Source organism: Ammospiza nelsoni, chromosome 13 (genome assembly GCF_027579445.1).
Source record: "Ammospiza nelsoni isolate bAmmNel1 chromosome 13, bAmmNel1.pri, whole genome shotgun sequence".
Taxonomy (NCBI): domain Eukaryota; kingdom Metazoa; phylum Chordata; class Aves; order Passeriformes; family Passerellidae; genus Ammospiza; species Ammospiza nelsoni.
The window spans coordinates 21,291,353-21,303,736 of NC_080645.1; the positions used below are offsets into that span (position 1 = coordinate 21,291,353).

The 12,384-nt window shown below is 49.0% G+C and overlaps 1 protein-coding gene across 1 annotated transcript in view; it reads right to left on the reverse strand.

Annotated features, from left to right (window-relative positions):
* Positions 1 to 12,384, reverse strand: part of FANCA (FA complementation group A) — a 32,857-nt gene that overhangs the window by 19,424 nt on the left and 1,049 nt on the right. The window contains exons 3-17 of the mRNA XM_059481330.1: positions 12,002 to 12,074; positions 11,708 to 11,850; positions 11,310 to 11,405; positions 9,629 to 9,702; positions 8,557 to 8,687; positions 7,878 to 7,960; positions 7,409 to 7,442; positions 5,151 to 5,217; positions 4,376 to 4,488; positions 3,699 to 3,775; positions 2,975 to 3,116; positions 2,352 to 2,485; positions 906 to 1,016; positions 433 to 528; positions 302 to 361 (exon numbers count right to left, since the gene is read on the reverse strand). Of these exons, the coding sequence (XP_059337313.1) occupies positions 302 to 361; positions 433 to 528; positions 906 to 1,016; positions 2,352 to 2,485; positions 2,975 to 3,116; positions 3,699 to 3,775; positions 4,376 to 4,488; positions 5,151 to 5,217; positions 7,409 to 7,442; positions 7,878 to 7,960; positions 8,557 to 8,687; positions 9,629 to 9,702; positions 11,310 to 11,405; positions 11,708 to 11,850; positions 12,002 to 12,074 (1,434 nt within the window). The remainder of the gene's footprint in view (positions 1 to 301; positions 362 to 432; positions 529 to 905; positions 1,017 to 2,351; positions 2,486 to 2,974; positions 3,117 to 3,698; positions 3,776 to 4,375; positions 4,489 to 5,150; positions 5,218 to 7,408; positions 7,443 to 7,877; positions 7,961 to 8,556; positions 8,688 to 9,628; positions 9,703 to 11,309; positions 11,406 to 11,707; positions 11,851 to 12,001; positions 12,075 to 12,384) is intronic.

Below are 12,384 nucleotides of genomic sequence, written 5' to 3' on the forward strand. Positions count from 1 at the left end.
TTATTGTTGTTACCCAAAATTCATCATGAGTCATAGAGTGTAGAATCCACCCCCAAATCTCCTTTGAATACCCACCCTTTGGTCCCACACCACTGAGATGGAGTGCTCCACCGAAAATAATCAAGATGCCTATAAAACGTGACTCCATGAAAAGTGGGGAGATCCGGTACTGATGGCCACCAAAGCCTCTGGAGGCTTGGCAGCACACTCAGCCTTGGAGTGGCAGCAGGGTTGATAACCCCAGTGCTTTTCCAGAGGGAAAGGGATGAGTGGTGATGAATCTGAGACAGAACAGCAGTACCTGCACGGCCTCCTCGGGGGCAGAGAGGTCCTCATAGAGCCCCATGTCCTCGATGGCCACCTGGGGAGGTCAGAGGTCACAGGCTGCAGGTAGGACAGAGCCAGAGGAGCCCCTCCCTGGGCTGTGCTGACCTGCAGGTCGGCCAGGCGGGTCCTGGCCAGGGTGATGTACTCCAGCAGCAGCGCGCGGTGCTTGCCGGGCACACACGGGGGGAACATGATGTGCACCTGCAAGGGGAGAGACACAGCTCTGCCATTGCCAAAATTCCAGCTCATTCTCGCTGATGGGCACCTCAAACACCCCCCAAAGGTGTCATTGCTTGGTTAAGGATACATCATTTTCATGGCAACTGACATAATCTTTCTCAACAGCAAACAAACAAAATCAGCGGAGTGCTCAAACTTAATTCCATGAAAGGAATTCTCCCCGTCAATAAAATCATCTTGTCCCTCCTTACTGCAGGAAGAAAAGGGTTTGAATAATGAACAGAAGTAATGCAATTGCTATGACAACACTTCTAATGAGCTGAACCTACTGGCAGGCACAAGGGCAGTGACTCTGGGGCACTTCTGGACTTAAACCATCTCTGCCAGCACCTGCTCACCTTCAGGTACGGGGCAGCTTCAAAGGGCACCAGCTCTGACAGGAACTCCAAGAGGAAGACCAGAGATTTCTTACTGCTCCCGTGGTGGCCACCAGCATTCCCAAAGGAGGCCTGGATCAGGGGAACATGGCAAGAGAACCTTTCAGTGTGGAGAGAAACCTCATCCAAGCAGTGCCATAACCCAGCACTCCAATCCCAAAGATTCCATTTCTGTCAGGAGAACCCTTCTGGAGAGAAATCTCCAGAGAAAGTTCACAGGATCATGGAATGGTTTGGGTGGAAGGGACCTTAAAGACCATTTAGATCCAATCCCCTGCCACACCCTCCACCATCCCAGGGTGCTCCAAACTGCACTGTCCAGACTGGCCTTGGGCACTGCCAGGGATCCAGGGACAGCCACAGCTGCTCTGGGCACCTTTGCCAGGGCCTGCCCACCCTCACAGCCAGGAATTCCTTCCCAATATCCCATCTAGCCCTGATCTGTGGCAGTGGGAGCCATTCTCTGTGTCCTGTCCCTCCATCCTTGTCCCAGTCCCTCTCCAGCTCTCCTGGAGCCCCTTTAGGGGCTCTGAGCTCTCCCTGGATCCTTCTCCTCTCCAGGTGAGCCCCCCAGCTCTCCCAGCCTGGCTCCAGGGCAGAGAGGCTCCCCTGGATCATGGTGATTTACAGAAGTCTCTGAGGAAGTTTGCTGCCATGAGAACACTCACACAAGGCGCCTTTGAGATGCACCAGAAGATTGATATTCATGATGGAATCACATATCTGCAGGTTTCTACACAGGTTTACCTGGGCATTCTAAGGAAAACAACCAGTCTGGGACTACAAGAACACAACCAGTTTACCTCCTGATACCTCCTGGACACTCTATCAGCCAAAGCTGAGCTTACATTTGCAAGCTCACACAAAGGAATTTCCAGGTAGAATTTGCGTGGGGATTTGCATCCCTAAAACACCCACCTGGTTAAGTTAAAAGCAACAAGCAATTATCTGTAAGGTCAAACACAGCAATTACAGCTGCATGCAAACCTCCAGGAAACAGCAATGCTTCCTCTGCCATAACCTCCAGCTTGTGCAATGACAACAGTGCTGCTTATCAAGACACTGCCATCCATCCAAGGGATGATAATAACAGCAATTACACGTCTGCATTCCTAGCAAATAACTACAACAGGCCAGGTGGACCTAAAAGATGAAAGGAGGGAAAACTGGGGAAAACCAAATAAATTTCTTCTTTGCAGACACAAAGGCAGTAATAAATATTCAATCATTCCTAATATCAATACAATCCCTTGTAGTTTTTGTTTTTATTTTTCTTCCCCTTTCTCATTCCTGGCTATCCTGTCTGGGACAAGGCTCTCTCCACGCAGCAGAGCATTCCTCATGCACAGGTTGCCTGACACAATTAAAACAAAGCTCCCAGTCAGGCCAGGCCTCCCTGAGTCTCACCTTGAACCACTCAGAGTAAGGCATGAAGACAGCAGGGCCCTCCAGAGCAGCCTGGCGGGCGATCAGGAAGGCAGTGATCATATTTTCCATGTCATAATTCCCAAAGGCCTTGAGCAGGAGATGGCTCAGGAGATCTAGGAACATCAAACAATAACCTCACACTTTGCTCCTGACATCAGTGCTGGGTACTCTGCAGCAAACGAAGACAAATATTTGAGATAAAACACGAGGCAGGACATGTACTGCAGCCTGGAGAACCTCTGGGGTCCGATTTTATTTTTTTATGCCCTTTCAAGTGTCAAACACACTTGGATTCCCTGCAGGGAGTACAGCACTGGGATAATTAGTAAGGAATTCTCACAAACAAGCTCTGCTAGCAAAGGTGGAACTAAGGTTCAGTAACCACCACGCCAATTAATGATGAAGGTAATTACCAAACCACCACCCTGGGCTGTACTCAGAGCCAGAGAAGTGGCAGGCACAAGGACTGGCATTGCCATCCCCACAGACACGGGCAGTCTGATGGAAAAGCAGATGTGCTGTGCTGCTGCTCTTTGCCATGTAGGAACCCTGTGCTGCCCCCCAGCAGCAGGGGCACACCCAGGCTGGCAGTGCCCACCTACCCTTGAAGAGCTGCCCAGCCTCAGCCTGGCACACCACCAGCGTGGACACACAGGACAGCACGTGCTGCCAGTTCACCTCGCGGGTCTCCAGCACCTGCTGCAGCTGGCACATGGATTCCTTCACACTGAATGCCACCAGCAGCTGCAGGGAGGGAAATTCCTGTTAACTGGGACACACAGCCACAAGAAAGAGGGAAATACACACAGGATTGACAGGCTTTTCTCTGACTTTATCAAGCTGTCCTGCAGCTTTTGGATCAGCTTCCCAGGCCCAAATATCAGCCTGGACTGGAACCAGCACCAGCTACAATAAACAGTAAAATTCCCATTCTCTCAGAGCTCCTGTCTTACTCTGTACCAGTGAAAATTCACATCTCCACATTCACTGCAGCAGTGACAATTCACATCTCCACATTCACTGCAGCAGTGACAATTCACATCTCCACATTCACTGTTCCAGTGAAAATTCACATCTACACATTCACTGTTCCAGTGAAAATTCACATCTCCAATCAGCATCTTTGTTCTCATTAATTGCTTTGCACTAGCAAATCTCACTGTTGCTCTTTTTCTTCATGCTTCCTCCCCCCAGAGCTTCTGGTGATTGGTTTGGATGCTGCAACTGGACAATGCTGCACTAATTTCCAATAACCTGATGTCAGGTTTTCCAGTGGAAACAAACCCAGCATAACACAGTTCTCTGGGTGACACCAGGCAGAGGTACCTTGCGATACAGAGCCGTGAGCAGGGGAGAGGTCCTGGTAAAGCTCCACTCCTTCTGCATCTGGATGGCATCAGACACTGCACCCACAGAAAGAAAACCCCAGCAGCAGGTTTTAACACACCCAAAACACAGAGATTTCCCTTTACACACTGCCCAGTGGAATTCTGTCCCCCATCAGTCTGTGGCACAAGGACTGGGCAATTCCTCCATGGCTGTGTCACCCCAGAGCTGTTCTGTGATCCCACCTGCGTGGGCTGACATGGCACATGCACCCAGAACCAGCAGGGAATCAGCTTTTCCCTCATTAACCTCTCTCATCTGGGAGCCAGCAATGACACAGCTCTCCCACACAACAGACGAGCAGCTCCAGATCACAGCTCCTGGGGACTGCACAGCAGATTTCACAGCTCAAACAGATTTCTCCCCAAAAACATCAAGCTTCACAATCACTGATCCAGGATTAGAACCTTCCTGCCCAAAATCTTCTCCTGAATTATGACCCTCAGGTGACTTTTTTTGCCTGATTTGGCACCCTGCTTATACAGACCCCAGGAAGGAGCTGAGAAGCCTGGAGGCTGCTCAGGGTCTGGATCCTCCACTCAGTGTGGGACAGAGCTCTGGACACACCTGGGGACCCCTGGACACACCTGGAGAGCCCTGCCCCTGGCCATTCCCACCTTTCAGCACGGGGTTGTAGGTGAGAACCTCAGTCAGGGTGTGTCTGAAAAATTGCCTCAAGGAATCCGGGTGAGCCACACTTGCATAGAGGGGCACGTGGAACACATTCAGCCTGCAAGGACAAGGAGACACCAGAAACAGTCAGCCAGGTGATCAGCCAGGTACTGATTCATTATGATCAGCCAGGTACTGATAATATGTGATCCACCAGCTGCTGATGAAATAGGAACGGCCAGCTGCTGCTGAGGGGGAATTACTGATTTTTATCCTACATCCATATTCTCAAATTGCCATAAACACATCCTTTTTGGTATGTATTTAAAAAAACCAAAACAATGAATGGTTACTCAGCACTCTGTAGCCATCAGATTAAATGTGAGTCTGAGGGGTATCCCTGCATGGGGCTGAAGGTGACATGTACAGTTAAATAAAACAAGTTTGGAAACAGGAATTGGAGATGATTTCACCTTCCAGGTGTTCCTGCTCAGAAGCAGTGAGGAAACCTGATGGGGAATTTCTGGCATGACAAGAGGGAGGTCCAGGATTGGCTCCAGCACTGCCAGAATCCACTTTTGTTCCTGCACTTATCTTTTTTACAAGCACTTTTGTCTGCACATATTTTATTAGAGGAGAATACCAAGCACAAATAGCACTGGGAGAGGTGGGGGTGTGTGTAAATAAGTAAAAAACACCCCCCAGCATTGCTCCTATTTCAGTACGAAGTGCAACAGTGGATAAAAAACTCCTCCTGACAAGGTTTGGAACGTTTCTTACCAGAACCTCACAGCTTGCACCATGGAAACATCTTCCTGCTTCTCTTTACCGACAGCATCAAGCACCCCTGGACCCCAAAACACACAAAAACCCAATGAGAAAAGAACTGTGACAAAAAGAACTGTGTAAATCCCACATGGGAATTAACAGGATCAGCAATTTGTGCCCCTTTGCAAAGGTGACCCCATAAGGAAATGTGCAGAAGCCACTCAGCAGTGCTAAATTCTTCCCAGATTTTCTCCAAAGTGACACAGGGACTCAGAAACTATTACCACTGCCCTTGAACCAATTTAAAACCTTTCCAAAGAACATGCTAATAATGAAGCCATCTAAAAACGCATGTAAATCAGGGTTTCATTCCCAAACCCAGCCCCAGCGAGGTCTGGGATTTGCACAAGCTGCATCAAGCACCCTGCAAAGCCCGGTCCAGACAAAGGGCAGGCTGGGGGAGGGCCACGCGTTTGAAATGTGCCATTTGCATGGCAGGAATTCCTTTAAAAGCTCCATCTGCCCCAAAAGGACGGGCGGAGATCAGACAGGTTGGCAGCTTGGTTGTCTTGGCGATGCTCGGCCCACACCTCTGCCAGCCCACAGCCTGGGAAAGCCTTTGCTTTGCAGGCTGCTGCAGCAGCACTTCTGCTTTGTGCCACCCCGCCTTGAAAAGCCTCCTCTTTCACTGCTAAGGGAGCTTGGTTTGTGTATTCAAATAATTTTGTCAAGGAAAAAAACCCCGAAAAGGAAATTTCCTGAGCAGGGGCAGCGAAGCAGACGTCCCTCACAGGCCACCAGGGCTTTAGGATGTAACACTCTCCTCTCCTGCTGAGGAATACTCTAAGGTTAAGTAGGGGAGAATAAAGCAAAGGAGATAAACTCAGCTTATCTTCAGGCACAGCAGCTCAGCCCTGCCAGATCACTGCAGTGAGCACATTGCTCCCTTGCTACTGCCAGCCTGTCCTTCTCCTCCTGGGAAGGTCTTCACTAATAGGGAATTCTTTTACATTAAAAATCCTAATGTTCTCCAGAGATTAATGAAGTGGGACCCCTCAGAGGTGACCCCAAAGTATGGACTAATAAAATATCTTACATAAACCTGCTGGAATGCATTTTGCAGGCAGGCAGGCTGCGCAAACGGGAAGGGCAAATGAAGAGCAGGATGCAGACTCCTGTCTGCCTGCCAACAGCCTGCTCCTCCTCCTCCTCCTCCAAAATCACTACTCCTCTGCTCACAAGGGCTGGTTTTCAACTCTTAAAGGGCCACCTGAGATGGGATTCATGCATATTAAATAATGAAGCACTTCTCTTGCAGCTTTTTAGAAGAACTCACAAGGTCTGTGAGCACCTCAGTGTTCAGACAGTGCTCCCTGTGACACCTGGGGCAGGGGATGGGGCTGGCAGTGCCCACGGGGGTGGAGGGAGGTGCCCTGGCCTGGATGGGGTCCCCTTACAGCAGAGACAGCAGCAGCACGAGCAGGAAAGGAGGCAGCAGGGAAAGCAGGAATCGCTGTCACTAAGGAGACTGCAGTGACAGCAGCTGCACGGGCAGGTGACACCAGCCAGGGGTGTGTAAGGAACAGGACAGCAGCAGCTACAGCATCTCCCCGTGAGGATCAGCTGTGACACAGGACAAAAATAACCCCATGTGAGTGAGTTCAGCCTTCCTGCCGCAGGATTTGCTGGTAAATCAGGAGCTGCTGCCAGGCTGAGCCCTCAGCAGAGGCACCAGGGCAGCTCAGGCCAGGGCAGGCACGTTGCAGTTGATGAACACTGGTGTTTAAAGAATCCACACCTACACCAGATGTCTTGGCTCAGCACAAAAATAGAGGTTTCAGAAAACATTGGTCTGCAAATCCAAACGGTGAGTCAGCAAAAGGCAACTCAAAGTCTAATTTACTAGGCAGAAAAAAAAAATAAATCCAAGCAGCAAAGCTGATCCTGGCCTAACCTCTGTGCTCCACCTGCTTCCAAAAACCTGTTAAAAATCAGGAAATCAGGTCAGGTATCTATATCATGTTACAGCTGGGAGCAGAAAAACAAAGTAGCATAAAAGGCAAGAAATTACCTGCAGTGTCTGGAGACACTTCAGGAGAACGACAGGGAAAGCAGAGGCAAATAAAATCAGTGACATAAATATTATGCACAACAGCACAGACAAAGCAGCCAGGCAAAGGATTTCTCCTCAGGGATTCAGAAGTGAGCAAGGCATGGGAGTCCTGGAGGCAGCAGTGGCTGCACAAAGCTGGGACCACAGCAATACTCACACGCCAGCATCCTCTGTAAGACAGCACGGCAGATCTGCTCAAAATGGACAAATTAATGGATTTAGAGTTTCAAAGGGCTGCAGTTCAATGCAGAAAAAGTAAATTGACTCAAAGAGTTTTGCCCCTCTTAAAGCTTCACTTTGACCTTAGGCTGTGCAATAGAACAGATAAAATAGACAGAAGGGCAGCACTTTCCAAACTTACAACATTCCATGTCTCATATTCAAATGGAACACCAAGCAATCCAGGTGAAAGGAAGTTAAAAAACCCCGTGATGTGCCACCTTGGAGCAATTCTCCATACATAAAAATCTCAATTCTGGTTTCACCATTTCCCCCACTCCTGCACCTGTACCAGCACCCTCCCCTTGCAGCTCCAAGCCCTGAATTGTTTGTACTCAGCAAGAGCCAGAGATCAATGGCATTGCTTCATTAAAGCACCATTTGCAGCCAGATTCATTTGTCCTTACGTAGGCAACCTTCTGGGATTCCACCTTCCTTCCCAGCTCTGAGGGCTGCTCAAAGCCATGCTGAACAAACACGATGGCAAAGTCTGCAAACCAAGACAAAAATTGGTGTTCCAGCATTCCCTCTGCACACAGGTCACCTCCTCCTTCCCCTCCCACCTGTCCCAACAGTCCCCACTAACAGCAATCATTTACTGTCCTGGAGTAAAATCATTCCCAGGAGAAAGAATCCAGAACTTTAAGGATTTTAAAGCCTAAAGAATTTGCAGTTGTGCTCCGCAACCTCTGCAGAACTGTACTTGACCAGCTGCACTGGTCCACACTCAGACACTGCAGGGATTTTTTCCTAACTAAGCTAAGAAAATAAATAACAGAAATGGACAGGGGGGAAATGGAACTCTGAAATATTTCTGGCCCAAAATCTCTCTTGGGCTTTGCTGAGTGTCACAGTGCCAGTGCATCACCCCTGAACCACACCCCTCACAATTACACTTCCTTGAGTTACCTTAACTCCGAGGGATGGAAAAATTCAAACCAACCATTTTTTAAAGGGAGAAAATTTGTTATATTTGCTAAACATAAAAAAATACATTCCCCAGAGAAATGAGGTAAGGAAACACAAAGTGAGGCCTGTGCTGTTCCATCTCTGAGGTTCTGCCCTGCTCCCAGCCCAGGGCCTTGCCTGAGAGAATTCTCTGTGCCAGCTCCGTGTCCCCACAGGAGGTGTCCCCACAGGAGGTGTCCCCAGCCTGCTCACACAGGCCACAGAGGCTGCTGCAGAGCCACTCCACTGCTGCTGGGCCTGCTGGGCTCCTGCAACACAAAAGCACCTTCAGTTCAACCCCTCCTGTTTTCTGTAAGGCTTGGCTGTCTCCACCTGTGCCCTCTGCCCTAAATGTGCCACTTCCTTTATTTAATTTGGACCAGCACATTTGCTTTACAGTTGCTTTTTTATATTATTTGCTTTATAAAAAGGCCTCACAACACACACATGCAAAGGGAAAATGTGGGTGAAATTGTGCATCCAAGTATTTCCCCATCCCTGACATGAAAGTTTCCATTGGGAAACCTCTGCTAGAAGAATTTCAGTTCCAATTTCTAAGACACTCAGATATAAATCCTTCAAAAAGGAAATCAAATTATTAATCTATGCCTTTGGTTCCCTTAAATTGTTTTCATTGTGAACAGACAAGTTAACCAACACCAGAAGCCTAGAAAATCACTGGGACACAATAAGGAGACAACCTGAACTCCACAAATGGGTGAGTTGTTAGCTCTGGATCGTGGAATAATGGAATGGTCTGGCTTCAAAGGGACCTTAATGCTCATCTTGTTTCACCACCTGCTTGGGCAGGGACACCTTTCACCAGAGCAGGTTGCTCCAAGCCCTGCCCAACTTGGTCTTGGACATTTGTTGGGGGGCAAAAACCAAAAAACCAAAATTCTAAGACTAACAATTCTCTAGGGGTTAACTCTGCCAGACCAAAAAAGTGTAAGATTTGGTGAAGATGGAGGCACCACCTTCTGCAGAGCAAGGCTTTCTCAGTCCAGTTGGTGGCCAGCAAGGAGCCCCTGCCCTGAACTGGGCTCATCACCCCAGAGTAACCCCCCAAGCCCAGAGCAGCTCCTAAATCCTGCTAATCTGATCCCTGGGCAGCACCTGACCATATCCTCCCTCCAGAATACTCATGACTAATCCCAGATTATGCCCCAATAGGCTTTGGGGGATCTGCAGCCCCCAGGGCCCTGCTCACCTGTCCAGCAGCTCTGCCAGGCCCACGATGTCACAGCTGTGCAGGTGCCACACGGCCTCCAGCACCAGGGGCCCCTGAGGACACAGCAGCAGCAGGTCACAGCCTGCTCTGGGCACTCAGCATTTGGTTATTGCACATGGTACACGAGAAATAAAGCTCAATTCTGCTTATTCCAACCACCCAGCATTAAAATTGACAACACAGCAAATGCCTGGTGATGGGAGATTGCATTTTCTAGAAGTTTTGAGAGGTTTAGGGTTGTAGATGCATCATCATTTTAAATTTTCGTGGACAAGTAATGAATATATTCATCTTTCCCCTCTGGAATAACGCTGATCCTGCAGATTTAAAGGAGCAGGGATACCCCAGGAAACAGGTAACATGACTCAGGTTCAGGTTTTGCTAATGCAGATCCAGATCCAGATCAGAGAATTGTCTTTTAGTCTATTAACTGTTTATTAGTCCCTGTGGAATAAGGTTGCCACTCTCAAGTCCATATCCCAACAGAGCTGGGATTGCAGGAGACCACAGGGAGAGACTCTGCAATCATGCAGGTGGAAAGGCTGATGGACACAAAGGGAAAATGAACAAAAATCTGCACCAGGCATTGCCCCTGTGTGGATGCACTTGCTGCCCTGTAAATCCCTTCCAGCTCCTGCCCACGTCCAGGGGAGCCCTGAGCCAGCAAAGCAGCCCTGCAGGGAGCACCTGGCAGGGGAAAGGTGCAGCAGCAGCAGCTTCTGATCATTGCAGGCACAACCAACACCTGCAAAAACCTCCCCACCCTGAGAAGGAAGAGGCATTTGGGAGCCTTGGGCACAGGGAAAAGCCCCAGGAGCTCTGTGCCATGACCGGCAGCTGCCTCACACCCTGACCCCAAACTCACACACATTCTTTGTCTTCACAACCTAATTCTCACTGTAACACCCTCAGCTACAGTTATCTCTGCCTTATCCCATGTCTGCCCCGGGACCAGGAGATGCTAATCAGCCTGTGAAACACACAGTTCTATTTTCAGCTCAGCAGAGGATATCTGAGACCAGGCCACAGCCCTTTATCTGGCCAGATCAGCCTTTCCTCCTTTCCCATGGGAGCAGGGAGGAATCAGAGCCACTCATAAAAAGCCCTTGACTCCACTCACAGCACCTCTTGTCTCCACAAAATACACCAAATGAAATCAAGACATCCCATCTGTCAGGCAGCACAAGCTGTTATCTGCTATCTGGTTTCTTTCTCTGTGCCCTCACTTTGCCTTATCACCATTCCCAGGTAAACAAAGCAGAGAGCCAGGATGCCAAAGGCACTTGGAATATTGCTGGCAAAGCACACAAGGGCTCTGGGACTGTGTCACCCCACTGTCAGCTGGGGGTTTCTGCACAGGACCCCAAAAGCAGCACCTGATCACCACAGCGCTGTCAGTGACCTTTTGTGGCAGTTTCCAATAATTCAAATCATTCCAAACCTCAACTGAAAAAGCAAATCCCACTGCAGACACAAGGAAGTTCCCACTGAACTCGCTCCAAAATAAACAGAACAACCAAAAAACCCCACCATGTGTAACTCAGCTCATGCCTTTGGAAGGTCAGGAAAACCAGTCATTCCCAGGAATTCAGAGATGCCACATCCCATGGGTGAATCCTCATGGTGTGTAACACCACAGTGCTCCTCCATGAGCTCTCACCTTCATTTTCCACATGTCCTGGCAGAAGAGGGAGCGACAGAACGTGTTGTTTGCCAGCAGATCCTTCACAGTCTGAAGCAGGCAGGTCAATCTCTTCTGGCATCGCCCCGGAAACGAAGCAGAAATAATTCCCTTTGTGAATAACACACTCTCAAAAAACCAGATTGTTGCTTTGCCCTGTTTGCTCCTCTTTAAAGGGTCAAATGATGGAGGGAATACAGGGGAAAGGCCTAAACTTCTCTTCTTATTTATCTTGCACTTCTGCAAGCAAATCGAGCACCTCAGTGAATGAGTGTCCACTCGTGTTTGGGGCTGAATCAGAGCAGGTAAACTGGGCTTAAAGTGAAACCTAGCAGGGCTGTTCTGTTGCTAAATTAAAGATAAGGCTCTCCCCTTACTCTCTGGTCCGAGTTCAGCAGTGGGACTCTGGAGGGGCTGGCAGGATCCTGGCAGATCTGCTCCATTTTGGCAATGGCATTTTTGGCTGCCAAGGTCGCTGTGGGCACACCCAGCTTTGAGGCCTGCTCCTGCAGAACAGAGACTGAACAGCAAAGCACAAGGCTGTCATCACCAGGCAAGCAAGAAACAGGACCAAAACAGTGAAAAGAAAGCAAAACTGGGGTTGCACATAAAGGCAAAAATTGAACATTGAGGAAGGGTTCTCCCCCACATCTGGCCTGGTGGGTACTCACCTATAAATGACTCTGGTGACACTCCCCGGTGCTCTGCCCCATCCTGCACACAAGGCTTGGCTGAATCTCCCACCTGCAAACCAAATAAAACTCTTGTGTGTGTGTCACACACATTTACAAACCCATCCCTGCACTGCTGGAGCAACTGAAGTGAAATTAACACGGAGCTCCCATACGGAAAAGCACAGATTTCACCTTGCAAGAGATGTGTGTTTAGTTACTGTCAGTTTATTCATAAAAAAGGAGATACAGGACAAAGTTCCTCATCTCCAGGGACCAAACAGCTCAGCAGCAGCACCAGGAGCAGAATTTCTATAATCCTTACCTTTCTGTGAAGCTGTGTGGCCATAAATATTTGATGAAACATATCCAAATGTTGGATC